This window comes from Thalassophryne amazonica, chromosome 1 (assembly GCF_902500255.1).
Source record: "Thalassophryne amazonica chromosome 1, fThaAma1.1, whole genome shotgun sequence".
In the NCBI taxonomy this organism is placed as follows: Eukaryota; Metazoa; Chordata; class Actinopteri; order Batrachoidiformes; family Batrachoididae; genus Thalassophryne; species Thalassophryne amazonica.
Window position 1 is genome coordinate 118,164,926 of NC_047103.1, and position 24,878 is coordinate 118,189,803.

The 24,878-nt window shown below is 41.0% G+C and overlaps 1 protein-coding gene across 1 annotated transcript in view; it reads right to left on the reverse strand.

Moving 5' to 3' along the window:
• The window catches only part of plcd4a (phospholipase C, delta 4a), a 125,805-nt gene extending 123,198 nt beyond the window's left edge, over positions 1-2,607 (reverse strand). Inside the window, 3 exon segments of the mRNA XM_034173691.1 lie at positions 1,239-1,447; positions 1,449-1,468; positions 2,459-2,607. Of these exon segments, the coding sequence (XP_034029582.1) occupies positions 1,239-1,447; positions 1,449-1,468; positions 2,459-2,603 (374 nt within the window). The 5' untranslated portion in view covers positions 2,604-2,607.
• Positions 2,608-24,878: the final 22,271 nt, after the last annotated feature.

A 24,878-nucleotide genomic window follows, 5' to 3' on the forward strand; every position in this document is an offset into this window, starting at 1 on the left:
CTGTCTAAACCAACTGAATGACAAAAACACAATAATTCAATAACATTAACAACCTGTTTAACCTAACATGAACCACAATAATAACATTTAAAACACTAAACTTCCATGGTGCATTGCCAGACAAAGTCCATTGTTCACTATTATCTAATATCACTAATTGCTTCAAAAATATTCATACTATCAACTTTCCATTTTCACAGCGTTCATCCTTGACCTAAAATACCTAAGCATACTACACGGCAAATGCCAGTTCTGCCCAGTTTCTCCGTGATCAAAGCCACATGCCCCACTCCAAATACTTAGCTACGGCCCAGCATCAAACACACAGAGTGGTCTTCATACAGACAAACACTGTGAGATCGAATCTGTCTGCAGCCAGACAGAGGTGGAAGCGACTGTGCCGCAGGAGCATCTTCAGGTAAAGTCAGTTACATCAGGTTAAACACACCAATTTAACTTCAAGTTAAATGTGTAATGAATGTAATACATTCTAAAGGCAATGATTCAGCAATAACAGCATATCAATTAATAGCTAACGCAAAAGTGAATGTCTGACTCATGATTTGTTGGAGCATTTTACCCCATGATTAGTTTTGATTATAGTTAACATAAAAGCTTGATACGAAATAATTAAAAATTACATGATTGAATCCACTGCTGGGATTGGCTTTACCCCCCCATGACCCTTAATTGGAGTAAGCGGGTACAGATTATTGAATGTATGGATGCTTCAATCCATTATGTTCAACAAAGGGTCACAGTTTTGGGGGCTGAAATTACAGTTGAGAGTGACAGTGTGTGAGCGATCATTTTTATTTGATCAGCTAACCAATTTTTCATATTTTGTTATTTGACAGCCTGATTCCAAAATGGAGTAAATTAATTTTTCTTCTCTGAAAATTCTACTCACAATTTTGGGCTTCATGGCAAAGGCTGTGAATACTTATGTACATGTAGTTTCTTAGTTTTTTTGGGGGGGGTGGGCAAATTTATTAACAATGCCCCCACATTTTTAATACATTTGCAAAAATGTAAAAAAAACAAAACACTTTTTCATATTGTCATCATGGAGTAGTGTGTGTAGAATTTTGAGGAAAAGGCTGTAACATAACAAAATGTGGAAAAAGTGATGCGCTGTGAATACCTTCCGGATGCACTGTAGGTTTTCATGCAAGTCGTGGTATTAATCTGATGTGGTGGCAGTTTTGGCACATGGCTGAAAGCTGAATGAAGGATACTGGTCCAGTCTTTCCCTCTCACCCATGTTTTCCAGGTTCTCAATCAGCTTCCTTATCCCACTTATCCAGGACTGCGCTTCCTCTGCTGAGTCAGCTACCAGATCCAGATTACTCCTGCGGCCCCGAAAGACCACTGTGAAGCATCTGTCAGCAGGAAACTCATCGGCAGTACTGAGCAGCACCTCAGACTGGTGGCCTTCACGGACCACCCTCCACATCGCTCACTGAAACTGCACACAAAGAGTGAGAGAAGCAGCACGTGTCACATCAGAAGAACATGTATTGTGAACCAATAGGGCACGAGAAGACATATATACCACCATACTGCAAAGCAGAGGTGTCAAATCCAGCTTCAGAAAATAAAAGTCCAGCCACATATTTGTTCCATCTTCCCAATAAACCAGCTGATTGTAATTAGTTCAGCTCTTCAGGCAGGTGGATGAGCTAATTATTGAGATCACCTGATGTAGGTGCACAGGTCGAAGCAACACATGGGAGGGTTTTACTTTCTGAAGCCAGATTTGACACCTCTGCTGCAAAGTTATGAAGGTACTTTTCAATGTTATCCTGAGGACACTATCTGTGGCTATTAAAGCAAATTGTGTCTTTCATTTAAAATAACTGGCTTCAGTCAAAAACTGGAAATCATGTAATTTTCTACATCTAAATTCTGAAAAGACTGAGATTATGGTAAATGACCCAAAACCTCAACAGATCTGTCTTTCAAGCTTCCTATGTCAGGCGCTTGCCACTGTTAGAAAAAGTGACAGAAATAAATTTGAAAATACTTTTTTAGTGTCAATGTCCTATACAGAAATGACATAAACTGTAAATTGACTCCATTTATATCTTGTTTTTTGATCTGATACAGACACTCAAAGCATTTTACTGTAATTCCTCACACACACCCATTCACATTTCATCATCAAACACAGTCATGCTAAATGCACAGGGGAATCAAACTGATGAAGAAGGATATTGTTCAAGGGTATGACCTTCATGATTTTATAGTGTGATCACAGAATTGAACATATGAGCCTCTGGTCACAAAACCGTTTCCCTAACCTGCTGGTCAACATTTCGCCAACTGTAAGGCCGACACCCCTCAATTGCAATGGAAAGTGCCCATGTCGTGTGTGTGTGTGCATGCGCATGTGTTCAATACCATACCAATATTGTACTTGTGCTGCAACGAAAGTGGAGATATGCAGAATCCTTACATGTGGAGTGAGCTTTCCCAGCTTTCTTGGACTTGTACCAGATTGTCATGCAGTCATCCTGCAACTTGAAATAGCGCTGCTTCTTCCAGGTTCGAGACTTGATCTTCCTCATCACGTGCCCACCAGCATGGCTGGAGGTTTTCATCCCCCTGGATCCTAACAGAGTCACACACAAATTCCTAATATACTTAAGGCAAAGCCTTGGACCCGAACATCGACGTAGTTGATGTGAATGTATCGTGTTGTTTGTATGTGATACAGCATCGTTCAAATTGCTTGGCGTATGAATGTCTTGAGATGAAGGTATTTTAAATAGACTGACATGATTTGTTCATGATAAACTATTGTAGGCTTTAATGGTACATATTTATTTATTAAAGGTATTCATGAAAATATCATTGCTAAGTAGAATATCAGGAACAGAAACTTCTGTATTCTCAAGATCGATAGATTTATTGAATGATCAATGTAATTTACAACAGTAAATAATATGTTTATGTCACCGATATTAATGAGCGAAGCTCCTCACCATCTCACTGTGTCATTTAGGTCCTTCAGACTTTTTTGTCAGTAAAATGGTTCTGGGGAGCATTAGCATGGCTAAAACCCTTCAGACCCCCAACAAGGGCCCTCTTGACCCCTTGCCATTTTAAGCACAGAAACCACACATGCAATAAAGTTAAAACAGCACATAAAAACAAAACATGTCATGGCACCACGAGGTATTAAAACCCAGCTTAATTGTTTTTGTTTTTGCTTAAATTTCAATTGTTTGGGCATTACCCACTGCTTACTTTGAAATTTGAGACACTTTTTCAGTCTATTGACTCGATTGCACATCCGGCCACTCAGTCTGTGAGCAAGGTGCGTGGCAATGTGGATGACTGATCTGACATGGAAGCAAACTGGAACTGACATTTCTTTGACTGAATTTTTTTTTTTTTTTTTTTTTTTTTTTTTGCCGGGACTGAGTCAGTTCTTCCCCCACGCTATTTTAGATCACATCATGTGACTTCCAGTTCTAGAGGTCCTCATGATGGATGAGGCAGATACTGATCTGACATGGAAGTAAACCGGAAGTGACGTTGCCACGACTGACTCTTTTTTTTTTTGCCGCGACTTGGTCAATTGTTCCCCGATGCGATTTTAGATCACATCATGTGACCCTTGGTTCTAGGGGTCCTCATGGTGGATGAAGCTGATACTGATCTGACGAGGAAGCAAACTGGAAGTGGCATTGCCTCGGCCATAAGGATTTTTTAAGAGAATTAATGTTAAAGAATCCCTTTACTTTTGTACAATTTATTTTATTTTTTTATTAATGTTTGTTAATGTATCTTTTTAAATAAAGTTTTGAAAACAAAAACATTGTGGGAGAGGCAAAAAAGTGAGTAAAACCATGGAAATAGAGACCTGGAATGGACGTGTGTGCCTCAATCTATTAGTGTCGCTCAGGACAGGAAGGCGCCGTTGCTAAGGGTGGAAATGTGCCGATCATAAATAATAAACTGACCACTTTTTTTGCAAAAGCGTCACTATTTCTTAATGGATTTTAAGAAATGTAGGCTTGTTTCAAAGCCCTTTGAAAGCTCTTTCCAATGAACCTATGCATGTGTGGGTGAACAAAACATTTTTATGTAAAATGCAGAAATTTGGGGAAATTATGACAAACTGTGCTGCTTTTCTCACTATATTGTCACTGTTTGTTAACAGATTTGAATAAAAGTAGGCTTGTTTTAAAGCCCTTTAATTGCTCTTTCTAATGAACCCATGCATGCATGGGTAGAAAAAAACGTTTTATGTAAAGTGTGGAAATGTGGGGATTTTACAGTGTTTTTTTCCTGTCATCATAATTCTTGATGGATTTTTTTAAATGAAACCTTGTAAGTTGTATTCAAGTTGATTAAAAGCTCTAATGAACCTATACATGCCTGGATAAAAAAATCCTTATGTATTAAAATATAAATCTGAAGTATGTCTTGCCATTGTGCTCATTTACTTTGCTGCTTTTTCCACTGTAATATTATTGCTAGTCTTTTAATGACAACAACATATATATGATTTTTACTGACATTTTATTACAAGTAGATATAAAGCCATTCAGAATTTATGACTTTTGACCCTCAGTCAGGGTAAAAAGTACAACCCCCACCCCCCCAACCACACTTAAAATTTAAATGCCGCCTGTGACCACCATGTACATATTATATTAAACAACAACTGCAAGTATATATATACATAAATATATTTAAACATTTTTGTTTCCATATTTGTATGCATGTGAACGCAGCTTAATGAAAAGAACTTATGGCGTTGAGTTATATTCTCAGTATATCAACATTAAATTGCAACATAACGACTTTAAAATAGACATTTGTTTTACATAATTACATTCAGGCTATTGTGCAGTTCATTTTAGTAAGAATTTGTTTTTGTAGTTGGTGCAGTTGATGGTGAAGCACTGGCTGCCTTTTTCCCCTCATTTCTCTTCTGTTTAACAGGCTCAAGTCGCTCTGTCCATGCTTAGTAATGGCCGGCGTGCGGCACGCTGCTAGTCATGTGACGTCCATTCCAGTCTCTATTTCCATTAGTAAAACCACCTTAAAAATATTTAGAACTACAAATAAACTTGATTCTTCATTTGTTTATTTTGCCATTAAAATGGGCCATCTCTTATTAAAATTACCTTCTCAAGGCCAGGGCTTCTCAAATTCTGGGGACTATTTAATCACAACACAGCAAATGAGGTCAGTAGGCTGAGCGAGTCTGAGTGAGGAGGTCTGTAGATATCCCTCCACTCAGCGCTTTACATGCTGCTGCAGCGGAGGAGGGGGAGACGTGACAACAGAGACCTTCAGTTGCCAAACATCAGAAAAGTCTCCGGTAATGCCAGGAAAAGTAGCTAAATTTGTCGCTTGTTGCTTTTGAGAAAATAAGTCGTTAAGAGGGTTTGGAAAGTCACCATATTTAGTGAGAAAGTTGCCAAGTTGGCAACACTGAATGTAAACACCCGTGCACAGCCCTGTACTGAACCGAACGCCCCTTACCGAAACAGTTCAATACAAATACATGTATCCTTACACCCTTAATAATTCATTACACATTAATGCCACTTGGATTGGTGATTGGTTTGACAGATAGGAGGACCTTTACTTATTTCAAACATGAAACACATTTAACTGATATTATGTTAAATGGCTAAGTGACTAAGTGTGTTAAGTGACTTCACACAGCCACCATTGCAATTGACAGGTGTACAAGGATTTCCCATTCACACTAATATATTCAGGTTTTCTTACCAATAAATTCTGATCAGATCAAATCTTTGACCCCCAGAATTTTGTAATTTTGTATGAATCCAACAAACATAAATATTTTGATTAAAGTTATGTGAGAAGAACAAATTATATTTTTCACTTATCTTTTCACTCATATATCTGAGTTGAAACATGTCCAGTTTTACAGTGAATTACATGAACAATACAGGTGTGTCCCTTCTCCAAGTACCCCCTTTACACATGCACTTAAATACAGGGTGAGAGTTATGACAGCTACATTCAGATATCACTCAGAAAATTCAGTCAACAGGCTATGTAGTCTTTTTTTCCTCATGTTGCTGCTCTTCAGTCTGCCACCACACATACAGTGGGTAAAATAAGTATTGAACATGTCATCATTTCATCTCAGTAAATATATTTCTAAAGGTGCTATTGACATGAAAATTTCACCATATGATGGTAACAATAAATGCAAAGAAATCAAAACAAATAATTACAGAAATTAAGTTATGTGTAATAAAATGGAATGACACCGGGAAAAATGTATTGAACACGCTTACTGGAACTTATTTAATACTTCATACAAAACCCCTTTGTTGGCAGTGACAGCTTCAAGATGGCTCCTGTATGGAGAAACTAGCCGCATGCGTTGCTCAGGTATGATTTTGGCCCATTCTTCCACACAAACAGTTTTCGAATCTTGAAAGTTCCGTGGGCCTCTTCTATGAACTCTGATCTTTAGATCTTTCCATAGATTTTTTTTTTGTTGTTGTTGTTGGATTTCAGTCAGGTGAATGGCTGGGCCATTCTAATTTTCACTCTCTGAAAGCAACTGGAAGTTTCCTTGGCTGTGTGTTTGGGATCACTGTCTTGCTGAAATGTCCACCCTCAGTTCATCTTTCTTATCCTGGTAGATTTTTATCAAGAATGCCTTGGTACATTTTTCCATTAATCCTTCCTTCAATTATATGATGTTTTGCCAGTGCTGTATGCTGAAAAACAACCCCACATTATCATGTTCCCATTTCCAAACTTTACTGTTGGTATGGTGTTTTGGGGGCCATTTGACCTCCAAACATGTTGTGTATCATGACATCCAAAGGGTTCAGTCTTGGTCTCATCTGACCAGACTATATTGTCCCAGTATTTCACAAGCTTGTCTAAATGTTGTGCAGCAAATTTTAAACAAGCTTCAACATGCTTTTTCATCAGCAGTGGAGTCTTGCATGGTGAGTGTGCATACAGGCCATGGCAGTTGCATACAGGCCATGTTTTCTTTGAAGCAATTGTACCTGCTAATTCCGTGTCTTTTTAAAGCAGTCCTTGGCTGTTAGACAACTATTCTGATAATTATTGTCAGTCCTCTGTCAGAAATCTTGTGAGGAGAACCTGGTCATGGTCGGTTTATGGTGAAATGATGTTTTTTCCGTTAAGGTCCCAACAGTGCTCACTGGAACATTCAGAAGTTTAGAAATCCTTCTGTAACCAACACCATCAGGATGTTTTGCAACCATAAGGTTGCAAAGCTCTTAAGAGAGCTCTTTGCTTTTCCCATCATGAGATGTTTCTTGTGTGGTGCCTTTGGTAATGAGACACGTTTTTATGCGCCATCAGTTGGGACTGAACCAGCTGCTATTAATTTGCACTGACAAGGAGCAGGATTGTTTTCTAATTACTGATACATTTCAGCTGGTGTCTTGGCTTTCTATGTCTTTTTCTACCTCTATTCTTCAGGTGTTCAATACTATTTTCCCTGTGCATTTCACATTATTAGCCTAACTTAATTTCTGTTGTTATTTCTTTTGGTTTCTTTATATGTGTGAATACTTGGGTTGTTACTGACATCTGGTGAAAATTTCATGTCAATAGCACCTTTAGAAAATATATTCACTGAGAAAAATGGTTAAATGGTTAATTGTTAAATACTTATTTACCCACTGTAAAAGGTGGCAGCCTTCTGGTAGAATAGGGCAGGGTTGCATTAGAAATTTCAGATACATCAGGCAACTTCTATTTCAATCCTGTTGTTGGGGCCGCCCGAAGAGGAGGGTACTGCTGGCCCAACGCCAGAGGGCGCCCTGCCTGAAGGCGGGCTTCAAGCACCAGAGGGCACAGTCGCCGCCAGGAGCACCAGGAACTTGACAGCTGTCACTCATCTACTCATCATGCCACCCATAAAAGCCTGGAGAAGACACCACACCTCTGCCGAGAAATCGTCTAAATCGTTCAGGTAGACACTCAGTCCGTAATATTGTTTCAGCTAAGTTGTGACGTCTTCACATCTGTACTGGTAGCTAATGTACCTTCTGAGTTTGCAGCTTCTCCACTGACCTGCCGAGTCGAAGGGAGTGGTAAGAGTTGGCGTTCTCCACTCCTCACTCTTACACTTGTGTAGTGGAGTCTGCACGGATAACCAGAGGAAGTAGTGAGATTGGGAGGTGGTGTTTTCTCCCTCCATCAGGAATACTCAGCTGACTGTTTTACTGGTGTGTGCACACACACCCACTCTTGACTGTTTCTGTTCCTGCCAGCAGTACCCGATCTGACAGCTGGAGACAGTGGCCACCTGGGGACTCAGGACTTGGCGGCTCTGGAGTGTTCCAGATCCGTTGGCGGTGGAAATCGTGTGGGTCCCGACTCTTCTCCTATCCTCGAGCCTGCCCACACGACACCAACTTTATAACTGACCATAGTACTGAATCGTATCTGTATCAGTTGTGCACATTTCACAACATTAAAATTGTTACATCATTTTTTCCATTGACCATTCCTTTACGGCCCCCTGTTGTGGGTCCCGTGTCATCACACTTTTCACAACAACTCCTTGTTATCACCTCTCTATGTGTAAGCTTTTATAAGGCTAGCAGTTAAGTTGGCTTTGGAGTAGTCTTCCACTGGTTGAGGGGGCAGTCAACCTTTCATCATGTGGGCTGATCATAAGGCTTGCAGTATTTATGCTCTGCACATAGGCTGAACTCTTAGCAGGCGAAATGGGCCGTTGGTTTTCACCAGGTTTAAATTTCACCTTGTTATATCATCCTGGCTCATGTAATACTAAGCTGGACACACTATAATGATAGTTTTCAGCTTCTGAATAGTCCTCAGATGGCTCTACCATTCTGCTCCCACATGTATCCAAGGTTCTGTTTTGGGTGGTTGAACAAGTGAAAAAGGCTCTAGGGGATGTTCAAGTTTTCAAAGGGCTGCACATCTTGGTGGCTGGTTGTACCCAACATGCTCCATCCACAGGTACGCCACCATGGGCATGCTTCAAATATGCTTTCTATCTAGTTGTACTGTATCTGGAACAGCTAGTTTCCTTCATTAGAGTTTCTGGTTGCCCACCATGGCAAAAGATACCAAAGAGTTCACAGCTGGTCCCCAACGTGCTCACAAAGTAAAAGTTCTAAGACTCCTTCCAGCCTCTTCCAGCCATTTCCGGTTCTTTGTTGACCCTGACCCCACTTGTCAGTGGATTTTGTTACTGGGCTGCCCCCTTCAGGAGTTAACACAGTGATTCCTGTGGCAGTCCCCAGATATTCAAAGATGGTTAATTTTCTTCTTATGCCTTTGACCCTCAACACAATGAACAGCAGAGACACTGGCAAAACATGTGTGCCTGCATGGACTCCCTCATGACATTATGTCCACTTGTGGCCCTCAGTTTGTTTAAAAAATTTTGGAGGGAGTTCTGCATGCAGATTGTGTCACTGTGAGTTTGTCTTGTGAGTACCACCCCCTGTCAAATGGGCACACTCAGGAGTTGTTACAATGCCTTGTGGTCAAACAGCGCTTGTTGCTGGCTGAAATTTTGTTTGAGTTTAATACGGCCACAATGCCTTGCTTATCTCCTCTACTTTTTGTGTCAGTGCTATCATGGCTATCAACCACCACTCTTTCCCAAATTGGAGGATGAGGTGGTGGTACCCTCTGACTCGGTTTATGGAAAATGAAACAACCTTGCGAGATATGAACTGCCTCAGGTCCTTTGCAAGCTAGATCCCTGTTTTACTGGTCTATTCTCTGTGTCTATGATTCTCAGTATTGCTGCTATACTTCTGCCATGGCCCAGTTCATTTCATGGGCCCTGCACGCTTTAGGGCCCAGTCACATGGCGCACGATAATAGCTGAACAAAGGAAAAAAGCCACAAAGTCATAAATCGTTGAGAAAAAGTGAACGAATGAGCCTGCACTTCTCTCATCACCAAAAAGCCTGCAAGTCCAGAGGCATTAAGCAATGAAATGAAAACCGAAACTAACAAAGAAAAACTAAGCGAACAGCGACCTTGATGCTTTAAACAAAAAATTCATGATGATGTGACTTGACAGCTGGTATCAGACCGAGCGCCAGCCTGTAATCATTTCTGCGCTCTCCACAGCACCTGCAGGTGCGAGGTCTGGTTCTCTTGACAACAGGTTTGTCTTCAGAACAACAATGTGTGCGCACACACATGCACGTTCCGCCACAGACAGCATGCCGAACGTGCATAAATAGTTAAAGTAGTTGATAAAATGTTCTTGCCGCTATTGTTTCTGTGTGAAAACATTGCTTTTCGTCCCACACATGGACGAGTCATGTTCAGCTCGTCGGATCTTTAGATATTGATCCATTCAGATATTGTCAATGTTCATGCAAGACGTCGGACTTGGGAGGTTGTACGAAGTTGGACAACAATCACATGGAATGCTGACAGTACGGGAACTACACAAACGATGAGGAATCGTCAAGACAGAAAGCAAAACGGAATACAGATGAATTGAGGTTGTCGTCAGGATTCGTTCACATTTTTCAACAGTTTGAAAATTGTGATGACGTGCCAGCTACAGGAACGAAGCTGGATGATGGTTTAACGATGTCTCCAAAAGTCAACGTAAGTCCAGATTTCTTGGTTCGTTTTGGCCTCGGTATCTTTCGTTAGTGCCGTGTGACTGGGGCTTTATGTTTCACGCAAGAAGCCTGTTAAGACTAATCCTCTGTGTCCTCTAGTTAGTACTTCTCCTCCACCGAAACCAGCCCCCTATTTCTTCTAACATTTTCTCTTACATGTTTTATTTCTCACCTTCATCTTGGGGTTGGTACTCCCAGTGAAATCTTCCCATAGTATCAGTCTCAATGATATCGCCTTTGTGTTGTTATTCTCCTTGTGCGTTTATTTGACAACTTCTGCTTGAGTACATGCCTCTGGCTTTACTTCCTGGACATGATTTCCAGTTTCACATTCACACTCACTTCTCTGTTAAATGGGTCATGCACTATTTGACCATCACAGCACTTCACTCCAGTGTCACATTTTCTCTCTTGTTTGCCTGCTCATTTGCATTTATTCCTCATGTTTGACCTCCAGTTGCCAACTCCCATAGCTTTCCTGTATTTGAGTTAACATGCCATCTGTAGAACTTCCTACATGGTATTACTGGATTCTCCTTTTACTTCTGTCATCATGGTCACTGTTGCTGTTTGGACTGATTAACTGCGTACAAACCCACACCTCTGTTTCTGACCACATCACCAGTTGTTCCAGCATGGACGCCATTATCATGTGGACTGCTACTACCAGTTGTTGTTAGTGCAGCAGCCTCAGCAGGCAGAAATGAAGCCTGTGTGAACTTTTCATCAGTGTTGTTTTCTTCTCAGGGTCTGCAGCTGCACTATGACCACTCCACTATCAACCAGGGCTCCCCACTGTGGAACTGTGGGCCATGTTTGGTCCACAGTCCATTTGTTTTGGCCCACCATGGTAACAGAGAATTTTTTTTGCAAATTAATAAATTACTCTTAACTGTGAAATCAGTGACATATTTATTATTTAGAAAATTATTTAAGATTTAGAATGTTAATTTTCTGTATAAAATATATAATTAATTGTAATGTTATTGTGTGTATACTGTATAATTTACCCAAGAAATTTTAGAAAGTTCCATGGCTCTTCATCCATATGAATTTATGATCCTTCAAAGCAAAGAATTTGGACGTTTTCTTGAGATGCACTTGTCAGTATTTTTTATTTTCAAACCAGAGGTTCTGTTAGCCACTAAGGCCATTGCTGCTTGTTCACCGAATTAATCAATTCATGGAATCTTCCATGCTGTTTAAAATGCAGGTATCTTTGTATTTTAACCCACTGAAATCAGACACAGTAAATAACATGTGCATAAATCTGTCTTGTATTATTTTTGTACATATATTAAGGCAGTAATTTATGAGCCACTTTATCTGCCTCCTGTTCTGAGAAAGAGTGAAAAAGGGGGAAGAAAATCAGTGCTAGATGTGCTTTTCAGACTGGTGGGCATGAAGAGACTTACGGAGGGCACCGCCTGTGGAAGCCATTCGATGTTTTCTTACACTTCGATAATCTAAAGAAAACACAAAAGGAACATGATAGATTTTAGAACAGATGGAGCTTTTTCTCAAGCAAACAGGCTTTGATTAAAAATGTTCATGTCATAAGCTACAGTTTCGCCTGTCAGTCAGTAACACTCAGTTTTTCAGAGTTCTTAAAAGATAGGCATCATATTTTTATGGTGTGAAATGCAGGGAAAACATAAAAAAAGAAAAGGAAAAAGTGAAACTAAAAATGGGTTCAGTAGTTTATGTGCAAGTCTTCTAACAGACAAACAGCACTGAAAACATTATCTTCTTGGTAAAGGTAATAAAAAATGGATGGCATCTGTGAATTCCTGTGGAATTATCAATTATAATAAGAGGAACAACACATTTTGGTGTTAATCTACATTAAACCATATTTTCTGGTTACAGTGCTGTAACCACTTGGTGGTCATAATGTCATAAAGAAAACCTGGCGTGAAGGTGATTTATTGCAAATTCATCAGTGGGTGAAAATAACTGTGTCCAGCATACATTTTACATCTATATGTTTTAATTTCACTTTATAAAATATTTTATTGTTTCTGTTCAAAAGGTGGATTGCTTTTAAATTCATTATTTTAAAAAAAATTGGCTTATTTGCATTTATTTCTGAACATACTGTATTTAAAAACATATACTTAAAATATAAAGGGGGCAATAATTCTGATCACGACTGTATGTGAAACAACTAAGAAAGGAGGATCTTTATTAAATCAAGAGGGAAATGTTGGTAAAAGTATAAAATGAGATACATTCAGATTACAGATAAACTGTAATCAATTCCTTTCTAACCCAAGGACCACTTCTCCAGAGAATTTAGTTGAAGTTTTTCCCTAACTTTTTGAAAGCTCTTACATACAGATAAGGGTGATCACATGACCTTTGCCCTCCACCTTTGATTTGTGGACATAATGTCATGTTCAGACAATTTCAGCTCCTCATCATGTCCAGTTCTTTGGGTTCTTCAGTGAACTCCAAAGGCTCTGTGCAGTTGTTCTCTGGGTGAACATTGGTTCCACAGCTGCTCCACGTTGGCTGTGTTTTTCAGCTGTGAGCCAGCTGGTTCACTGAGGTATTTTGGCTGCTCTGTTGTGTTTTCATCACATTTCTGTGCTGTCCTGTTGTTTTGTTCCAGCTTGGCTTTGAGCTCCCTAAGGTGACTAATCCCCCTAAATCCCCTCTACTGTCAGAGGATATTTTAACTTTGGACATGAACTGCCAACTGCAATTTCATTTTAAAAGTTACATTATGAGGCACAAACCTTTACTATATTTAAACCATCAGCTAAACACTAAATATAGGGCATGTAATGTGACAAATTACTGCAATAACATTATTAAATTGCCACATTGTGCATTTTTTTAAATCTATATTTTGACACACTTCAGTAGGATTAGTGCTTGAGATTAATATTATTATAATACGATAATTTATACCATTATTAATAATAATAATACAATTTTTTTGATAATATTCATTAATATAAGTAAGTATTAATTATTTATTAGTATTAAAATAGCAATTATTAAATCATTAGAATATATCAATATATATTATCTATAATACACATTATTTTTATCTTGTAACGGGCCATACAGTCTTTGGCAGTTTTCCTTCTGCAAAAGATCTGAAACTTCTTCAGCAGCAGAATCATGGTGCCATTCCTTTTTTTTTTTTTTTTTTTTTTGCTATTTGACAAACAACTGCACATAATATTGTATGCTACAGTTACAAAAAGACAGTGACCAGTTCAATAATGTCTCTTACATCTATAAAAACTGATTATGTAAAAAAGGAACCAAGAAGACGAAGTGTAAGTTCTCCCTCACCTGTTGTAGGATCATATCTGAGGGGTGGTTGAGGCTGCAGAGCTGGATCAGGTCACACGGCTGAGAGCTGCTGTCTTTCTGCACGCCAGGTTACACTGATGAAGTCAGAGTCAACACACTGTGACGCTCACCCAAAACCTCCCCACCCACCGGCTCTGAGGGACTTTTGCCAAACTGCTCCATCACCTTTGAGGTCCTGGTTAGCGGCTCTTTCAGAATTTGCTGACAAAGACTCAGGAGTTCGTCAACATTCATTTTCTGAAAGTTTATTATTACCTCCCATAACTGAACGAGAAGAGCGGTGACCCCAAGTGAAAAAGGGAGAAGTCAGAAGAACTTTCCACACTGACAACAACAATTTAAGACTCTAACATAAGACACTTGAAGCTTGACTTGAACTCAAAATTTAGGAACTGCTTTGCTGTCTCCATGCAGATCTTTGTCATCCAGTGCTCCTGAAAACATGTTTCAGTTTGAGTTTTCTAAACTCTTCACAGTTATACTGAGTTACACATACACATTCAGAAAATGGCTCACACTTTTTATGAAGGTAATGCAGGAAGATAAAGTTCACACCTCGAGATTTCAAGATTTGCTAATTTTTCTTATTTTCACTGATAAACCTTCAGTTTTCCCAAAAATAGTGAAATCCTCTGAAACACAATTTAGAATAACAATTACTGAAAAGATGTGACAGTGTGAATAACACAAAGAATGATTGCAATAACACTGGGAGGAGGCCCCGGGGAAGACCCAGGACACGCTGGAGGGATTACATCTCTCAGCTGGCTTGGGAACACCTTGGGGTTCCCCCGGAGGAGCTGGGGAGGTGTGTGTGGATCGGGAGGTCTGGGCAGCTTTGCTTGAGCTGCTGCCCCCGCGACCCGACTCCAGATAAAGCAGAAGAAAATGGATGGATGATTGCGATAACCCATCAAACTGTGACTCATAATGGACAAGAACAGTTTTATATTCATCCAAAATGTTTGCAGTTGTTTCCCCAAAATTTGTCTCAGAACCTTTGCTGTCCCATCAGAGGAGACAATGTGTTTTCTGCCTCATCTAATGTTACAAAGCCTGTTCATCAGGCAGGTTTAGCAGTAGGTCATGCGGACAGGACAGCAGGGACAAATTTACAGTCAATTTGACAAATTGTTCCCATCTACCGTCTGGAGCACTGATTCACCTGAAATCTCCAGTACATATGTGTAGTAATTCTGTCCAAATTCTCTCTGTCATGTTCTCCTGTGTTCCCTGGCTCATGTTCTGAGGCATTAATAATCCACAGCTTCAGATCAGCTTCCCAGATCCAATTACAAGCACAGAGCCAAAGGTAAAATGGATGTGCTTCCTTACTTTCACCGAAATCTACAGCAGATTCCACAGAAAGCTTTCTGCTCAACCACTCACATCTGGTATCAAATCAGCAGTGTTCTGTGTATATATCCATCCAGAAAGTGTTCACAGCATTTCACATTTTCCACATTTTGTTATGTTACAGTCTTATTCCAAAATGGCTGAAATTCATTTTTTCCCTCAAAATTCTACACACAATAACCCATAATGACAATGTGATTTTTTTAAATATTTTTTTTTTTATTAAAAATACAAAAAACTAAGAAATCATAATTAACTGTCCACCTGGGGTAATTTCAGTTGATTGGACATGATTTGAAAAGGCACATGTGTCTAGATATAATGTCCCACAGTTGACAGTGTATGTCAGAGAACAAACCAAGCATGAAGTCAAAGGAATTGTCTGTAGACCTCCAAGACAAGATTGTCTTGAGGCACAAATCTGGGGAGGGGTACTTTTAAAGTCCCAATGAGCACAGTGGCCTCCATCATGCATAAATGGAAGAAGATCCACCAGGAATGTTGGATGGTGGACTGGTGGATGCTGTGATTAGCATCCAATAGTGCATGCTACCAGATGTTACCTGATTAGCAACCACTCTGCAAACAACAGGGCCAATAAGAAAAAGACAATAAGAAGACGACGCTATCAAGGGAAATGCAAAACTACAATTCACCAAGGCAACTGGTGAGGACAAAAAGACCATCATACTTCATCCCACTGGAGTTAGAAGTTATAACACCAGCACTTTTTTGGGAGGGTGAGTCAGGGGAGGGGGAATACTGTATGAATGGGCCTCAAAGATGGCCAGAATGCCCCTGGAATGTGTGCCGAACATGTAGGAGCCAAAGGGAATGCATCCCGAATAACAGAAATGTACCCCGAATGTGAAATGAATGTCCTGATTGTACCAAGAATGCCAGTGGAATGGTGCCCACCAAGGTATAAAGGCCTGCCCACTGTAAGCAAGTCATCAGACCCAGACTACTGAGAGTATGGACCCCATGGACTGTGTAGTGAAGCTGCAAATTGCTGTACTCCAGCAACAGCTGCTGGAGCTGCTCATGGAGGCCAGGAGCAGCACGATAAGGAGGAGGAGGAGACACAGACGATACCAGACCCAACCATGGCGGACAGAGGAGAGGAGGAGGCTGTACGGCCATTACATGAGACTCATGGAGCAGCTCCAAGCGGAAGACCCACAACTATCTGAGGATGGAGCCTGCCATGTATGACGAGTTGGTGCAGAGGGTGGGGGCAAGGATCCAAAGGCAAGACACCCGCATGAGGAAGGCACGGCCTACAGGCCTGAAGCTGGCCATCACTGTCAGGTACCTGGCATCAGGTGACAAATATTCCTGCCTGATATACAGCTTCTGCGTGTTGTGCAACACCATCAGCCTCATCATCCCCGAGGTCTGCCAGGCCATAGTGGATGAATATAAGAATGAGGTCATTGCCTGCCCCCCTACACCGGAGAAATGGACACCCATTGAGGAGGTCATCCGGAGCAGGTGGCAGATCCCCCATGCAATGGGTGCCCTGGATTGGAAGCATGTGGCCATCAGGAAACCAGCCAGGAGTGGCTCCTTGGACCACAATTACAAGGGGTTCTTCTTGGTGGTCCTGATGGCCCTCATAGATGGGGACTACAACTTCCTCTAGGTGGAGATCGGGCATGTGGCAGTATGTCAGATACCCAGATCTTCAATGACTCAGAGCTGAAGCAGTGCCTGGAAGATGGGAGAGTGGACTTCCCTGAGCCATCCCCCTTACCCCACAATGATATGGCCATGCCACACTTCATGCTGGATGATGATGCCTTCAGGATCAAGACCTCTCTGATGAAGTCGTATGGCCACAGGAACCTCAAGAGGGATGAGCACACATATAACTACTGGATCTCCAGAGGGCGATGTGTGGTGCAGAACGTGTTTGGGAACTTGGTCCAGAGATGGTACGTCCTCTTTACCACCCTGCAGCCAGGGCCGTCCATTGTGCAGGACATCATTCAAGTGTTGTGTGTCTGCACACACGGTACCTGCGGTACCTTGGTCTCCAAATCAGCATTGTAGACGAGGAGGATGAGGAGCACAACCTCGTGCCAGGGGCCTGGAGACAGTATGCACATCTCGTCGATGTGCAGCATGTGGTGGTCGTGACACCAGGGCTGGGAGGAGCCATTGTGAAGCCCTCAAGCACTACTTCAACAGCCCTGCTGGTGCCATGCCTTGGCTGGACCGTGTGGTGGCAGCTGACAAACCCACGTTAAGCACAATATCTCTGCATTTACACATTTTGAACAGGTTTTTAAAGAACTTTCTATTCTTTCACACATTTTTCACCCTTTTCAAACATTTTAAATATGTTTTTAAAAAACTTTGTATTCTTCTATTTTGACGTTTTGTCATATTTTAAACATATTTAAACATTTAATCATCTCTGTGTTTTTAAACACCTTTGACACAACTAACACATTTTAACATAAATAATATGAATTAAACTTTTATACATATTTAGTCTATTTTACTGCGAGCAATAAGTCTGGGTCTTTGACAGGCACAGGCAGCTGATGCGGGGATGCACTGTGGAGAGGAGCAAATGAAGATCCTCCTCTTCTTTTTTGGTTGCCCCAAACTGTCTTCTCACTGGTAGATTTACACACAAAAAAAATGTATCCATTTTTCTCCTTGCATGTTAGCCAACAATGTGTTCTATTTCCTTTTTGTCTTTGTAATATATTGCTACACTTCATTTTTCATTTCTCTCTGGAAGCCACTCCTTAGTAAAGGCACATGGCAGCCCACCTGGAGTTTGCCAAAAGGCACCTGAAGGACTCTCAGACCAGGAGAAACAAAATTCTCTGGTCTGATGAGACAAAGATTGAACTCTTTTGTGTGAATGCCAGGCGTCATGTTTGGAGGAAACCACCCGGCTAACAGCTAAGGTTATCATAAGATAAGATAAACTTTATTGTCGAAGCACAGGAAGCTGCCACATACACCAAAAACAGACCTGTAAGGGCCACAAGGGCTGGGATGTATTTCACTGTTTGCTGAGGAAAGAAATGGAAATGGGAATGAAAGAAAATTTATACTGGTTACTCTTGCATTTGCAAACTCTGTAACGCCCTCCTGAGGGCAGCAGGTCGTATTCTAAGAATAGAATATGAGATGGATCAGATCATCTCATCTTCAACCGCTTAATCCAATTAAGGGTCGCCGGGGCTGGAGCGTATCCCAGCAGTCATAGAGCGCGAGGCAGGGTACACACAGGACAGGATGCCAGTCTGTCACAGGGCCACAAACAGACAAACAAACACATTCACACCCACTCGCACACCTACGGACAATTTAAAGACACCAATCAACCTAACCCGCACGTCTTTGGATGTGGGAGGAAACCGGAGCACCCGGAGAAAACCCACGCAACACAAGAACATGCAAACTCCACACAGAAAGGCCACAGGTGGGACCATGACCATGACCTTCTCGCTGTGAGGCAACAGTGCTAACCACTAAGTCACCGTGCTGCCCAAGATGGATCGGATGTAATTTTAAAAGCTTGTCTAACAACCACCTCCTCATACAGAACCTGAAGAGGCTGCTGGTCTGTGTTTACCACTCATGTTAATGCTGTTGATACCATCCTGTGGGGTTTGATCTTATTCTGGACAGTGAGGGAGCCGTACCACACGGTTAGACATGGGCCGATAACCTGTTTCATGGTATACCACGGTTTGAAAAAGGCACGGTATCAAAGCCACTAAAATTTTCCGTTATACCGTCCCTACGGTATGAGCGGGTTATGAGAATTCTTCACAGGCAGAGCGGAGGCAGCTGCTGCCGCCCGTCCCACTGGCGTGCACCTCTGTCTCTGTTTACAAACAGGCAGCTCACATTAGCTAGCTCTGCATCATGACTGAAGGAGGCGAAGCCTGCACTGAACTTTTCCCTCTGTCTAAAAGGACCAAGTCAGTTTTTTCGTTTTTGTTTTCTGCAGAAGAGCCCTTCAAGCCAAAAACGGTGGTAACAAAACACTGTAGCTATGGCCTGTGTCGGACGCGGAGTGATTCAAGATACCCGCAAAGGATTACATGGAAGGAGTAAACTTAATCCCATCTTTGAAACCACTGAGAAGTATAAGCGGTGGACTCCAGTCGTGCTTGTCGTCGACCAAATTTCTCCCACAAACATGTCAAGAAGGATAAATACATCTATTCAAAGCACTTTGTTGGTGAAGCTAGGCCAATATTGAGCATCTGGAGTTCTGGACCTTATTCCTGCCACGTTTCTCCCTAAGCAAGTAAGTCATGTTTAGTGGTAGACAGCGCGTCAGTTAGTCCGCCTGAATCACGCACGCTTCATATGCAATGCCATAATGTTGTTAAAGCACACTTGATAGCTTCATAATACCACGAAACCATGAAACCGCTGTATTTTTGCCCACGGTTATCATACCGTCCAAATCTCATACCGGCCTATGCCTACACACGGCCATGCCATATCTCACAATACTTGCAAAAATGGCATTGTAGAATATGGCCCTAATTTGTGGGCTCACACCAAAGATGCAGCCTTCTGAGGAAATGTAGTCTCTGTGCTAATCGACTGCACAGAAAGTCCACATGTTCACTCCAGCTCAAGTTGTTAGGCATCATCAGGCTGCGATATTTATATGAAGGCACTTTTTCTATGACACTGTTGCTAATGTTCACAGGGTCATGTATTGTGATCCCTGAGGGTCAAAGACCATTTCTTTGGTTTTTGTTTTGTTAAGTACCAAATGGTGATCATCACACCAGGATTTAAAGGTGTCGATCTCCGTGAAGTACACACTGGGATCAGATTTTGTGTGCGAATTATGTCATCAGAAAATTTGATTATATAATTAGAAGGATCAGAGCTCCTACATTCGATTGTATATAATGTAAAAAGAATTGGAGAGCTCACTTAACCCTGAGGCACACCTGTGCTACTCTGTTTAACAGTGGAAAGTGAACCGTTGACCATGACCTGCTGTGACCAACATGTCAAAAATTAATAAAACCATTTCACCATGCCAGCATGTTTTTGTATAATCAAGTCAGGCTGCATTGTGTTAAAAAGCAGAACTAAAGTCTGCAAATAACACTCTGGCATAGGCTTGGGGGTGCTCCAGGTGTTTGTTAGTCATATGTGTGACAGTGATGGCAGCATCCTCTATCTCGTGGTCCTGCCTATAGGGGAACTGCAGGGGATGGAGGCTGTCAACGACATCCGATTTGAGCATATTTACCACAATTCTTTCAAAACATTTCATTATAATTGAAGTTAGCGCCACAGGTCTGAAATCATTATTTGTAGCCGGGCATGAGACCTTAGACACTGGCACGATCACAGATTTTTCACATCCGCCCTTTTCAGGTTTCAAATCCCTCAAAACCTCGGAGAGGTCGCTGCGCTGCAAGATCTCAGTAACATTGAGAACTGCATTGAGACGCTCTGATCATGCTGCACTTTAACCGCTGCACACGGACAACACCATTAACATCACAACATAAAACTATTTTTATATTGTGTCTAAAACTCTCATGAATATATTCTGTGGGTTTTTAGATGTTCTTATTGCATTTATTTTATGTAAACATGCGAGAATCACAGGCTGTCTCTCCGTTATTTACAATAGTAGCTGCTGTGAGCTACAATCGCTTCCTGATCATGTCGTTCTGGGGGAAAGTGAAGTTTGCTCTTTAACGTCTTGATTATTGTTCTTTACAACACTGTTTGTCCTCTTTGTTCCAGAGTAATATATATAATATGTGTGAAATTCGGTTTGCGTTTCTTAAATTCCACACAGATTAAACGTAGCAGACGTATTATTTGTTATATTTGTTTTAGCAAGTTTTCAGGGTATCATGCAGAAGTCTCTTATTAATGTGATGAAAAGCATAAAAAATACATTTTTGTAGTATAATATTAATTTACAATTGTCATCACGTGGATTCTCTATGTTGTTTTGACTGCAGCGACTCTGGCGCGCAAGGGATTATGGGATACATGAAAACCCTGGATAGCTGTGGAACAGTATAGCTGTAAGTATCATAATGTTACCCTATGGTCCTCACAAGGTCATGAATGTCACTGGTGTTTTAATGTTGTGAGAACGTTCTCAGAATGTTTGAATCGATCCTTAAAATAATTTTTTCTGAAGTAAATCAAATGGGAAAAGGAACTTAATAATAAATTGCATTTATATTTTGTGAAATCCAGATGATAACTCACTAACTCCAAACTATAATATGTAGCCCTAACAACTATATACAGTGAGGAAAATAAGTATTTGAACACCCTGCGATTTTGCAAGTTCTCCCACTTAGAAATCATGGAGGGGTCTGAAATTTTCATCTTAGGTGCATGTCCACTATGAGAGACATAATCTAAAAAAAGAAATTATAATGTATGATTTTTTTAATAATGTATTTGTATATTACTGCTGTAAATAAGTATTTGAACACCTGTGAAAATCAATGTTAATATTTGGTACAGTAGCCTTTGTTTGCAATTACAGAGGTCAAACGTTTCCTGTAGTTTTTCACCAGGTTTTCACACACTGCAGCAGGGATTTTGGTCCACTCCTCCATACAGATCTTCTCTAGATTTTTCAGGTTTGGAGTTTCAGCTCCCTCCAAAGATTTTCTATTGAGTTCAGGTCTGGAGACTGGCCAGGCCACTCCAGGACCTTGAAATGCTTCTTACGGAGCCCCTCCTTAGTTGCCCTGGCTGTGTGTTTGGGGTCATTGTCATGCTGGAAGACCCACCCATGACCCATCTTCAGTGCTCTTACTGAGGGAAGGAGGTTGTTTGCCAAAATCTCGCAATACATGACCCCATCCATCCTCCCTTCAATACAGTGCAGTCGTCCTGTCCCCTTTGCAGAAGAGCACCCCCAAAGTATGATGTTTCCACCCCCATGCTTCACGATTGGGATGGTTTTTTTGGAGTTGTTCTCATCCTCTAAACATGGTAAGTGGAGTTGATTCCAAAAAGCTCTATTCTGTTCTCATCTGACCACATGACCTTCTCCCATGCCTCCTCTGGATCATCCAGATGGTCACTGGTGAACTTAAAATGGGCCTGGACATGTGCTGGTTTGAGCAGGGGGGGACCTTGCTGCCCTGCAGGATTTTAAACCATGACAGCATCATGTGTTACAAATGTAATATTTTTGACTGTGGTCTCAGCTCTCTTCAGGTCATTGGCCAGGTCCTCCTGTGTAGTTCTGAGCTTTCTCAGATTCATCCTTACCCCACAAAGTGAGATCTTGCATGGAATCCCAGACCGAGAGAGACTGACAGTCATCTTGTGTTTCTTCCACTTTCTAATAAATAATCATAACAGTTGTCTTCTACCAAGCTGCTTGCCTGTTGTCTTGTAGTCCATCCCAGTCTTGTGCAGGTCTACAGTTTTGTCCCTGGTGTCCTTACACAGCTCTTTGGTCTTGGCTATGGTGGACAGGTTGGAGTGTGATTGACTGTGTGAACAATTTTGGATTAAGAAGTCTAATGTCAAATTACAGATTGGAGATTGCAGTTGGAACTTGGAAAACTGTAGACTAAACTCTGTAAATTAAAATAGTACATTTAAGTTCATAATTGGAAATAACTAATGAGAAAATAAACCTTATTTTGTAAATAGATTACCCTCTTCTTGCTCTTATCTGCATTTTCTACTTTTTCCGTTTTCTTTTTCTCAGGTTTTCAACCTGCATATTGCACTGGTAAAACAATAAAAGTGTTAAATGCTGAGTTGGCCTCGTGTCCTGCTTCTCCCCCGGTTCTTTCAAGTGGGACCAAAATCAAAACATACATAGCTTGATAGGCAAAAAGAGCAACAATGGTGACAAAGGTCAATTTCAGTTTGTACAGGGATCAAAAGTTCAAGTTGCTCCAATTCTGGCAAAAAAGTGATGCAAATTATTGGTTAATAGAGTTTTAAAAAGGAATACTTTGCACCATGTGTCATGCTTAGTTATCACGTTACAGGATAACATGTCATAGAATCTAATGGACATCAATATTGTTTGACCTTTACTTTGGAGACCAAGCATTCAACATAGTCAACACTATTCCATTTATTAATCCTGTTAGCTCAACCAATGTTAAAAATTCAAGTGGCCACTTGTCTTTTTTCAAATGAGTATGTCAAAGAATATGCCAAATTTGGTGCTTCTATCACCATTCGACGGATTGTTTCAGTTAACTGCTGCATGAAAAGAGGTGTTCCTGTTCATCACAAAGCTGACACAGCGACTGACACAGTGGTGTCCAAAGTATTCCAGAAAGGGCTGAGAGGGTGCAGGGTTTCTTTGCAGCCACTGACTCCAGCAGGTGATTTCACTGATCACAGTGACATCACTCTGAGCAGATGGGATGAGTTCATCAGTGAAATCACCTGCTGGAGTCAGTGGCTGCCAAGAAAACCTGCACCCTCTCTGCCTTTTCTGGAATACTTTGGACACCACTGCCTGCTGCTAAGTGACATCAAGAATATAGATGAGGTAAGTGAAGTTACAGACCTTTTTCAGGCTATAAAACAGAATTAGTATGGTAACCTGTGTCACGTTCACCGTCGTTTCCAGAAGTGCAGCAATGTTTTTAAAGTTGAAGTTAGTGTGAAGCTAGTATGAACTAGATGCCACTAGTTCTAAACTAATATTACAAAACAATATGATAAAGTGAGATGGAGGTCGTAACGTCTCAATTTGCAGCACAAATCTCGCTGGCTCCACTTGGGAGTGTGCATACACATGCAGCTTACATGAACATATAAATGTGCCCGTGAGATCCAACCTGCATCCTTTTTGAGAACACAATTACAGGGACCAGGATCGGTTGCAATCTGATACTTTACCACGAGATAACGAATAGTTTCACCAAGTCAGTGACCTGCAATTTGAGTTCCATCTCTAACACTGAAAACAGAGTTCTCATTTCAGGGTTAACAAGAGCAAACTGAGATTTCTGACATCTGCCACTCTGGCTCCAGATCACCTCCAAAATTCAGTAATCCTTCAAAGCCTATATTTGATCCAGAATCCGGATCACCTCCAAAATTTAACAGTCTTCCATGGCCTAATATCTAACTGTGGTGAAAACTTTGTCAAAATCTGTGCAGTAGTTTTGATGCAATCCTGCTAACAGTCAAATAAATAAATGATGATTTTATTGCATATTATCCTTGGTGGATATAATTAACTGTTTTCCCTGAACCCTCCTTCTGGGATACAGCCCAGATCAGCAAGAGGCAGAGGATGAACAGTTTCTAAAGAGTGCTTGATTGGTTAATCAACATCAGATGAAAAGTGGAGTGTGGAGGGACAGAGGAAGACACTGAGATGATCGCAGGACTGTTACAACAAAATATCAACAAAAAGAATGACCTGAATGAAGATATGTCCCAAAATGAAACTGAAAAGATAACCAGCAGGTGGAAACTGTCAACAGTCCAGCATTCCAAACAGGTGAATGTGGTCTATCTATAACGAAGAGCCATTGATATGAAGTGAAATCTTTACAAAACAGTCACATGAGAAATCAATAAATGAAT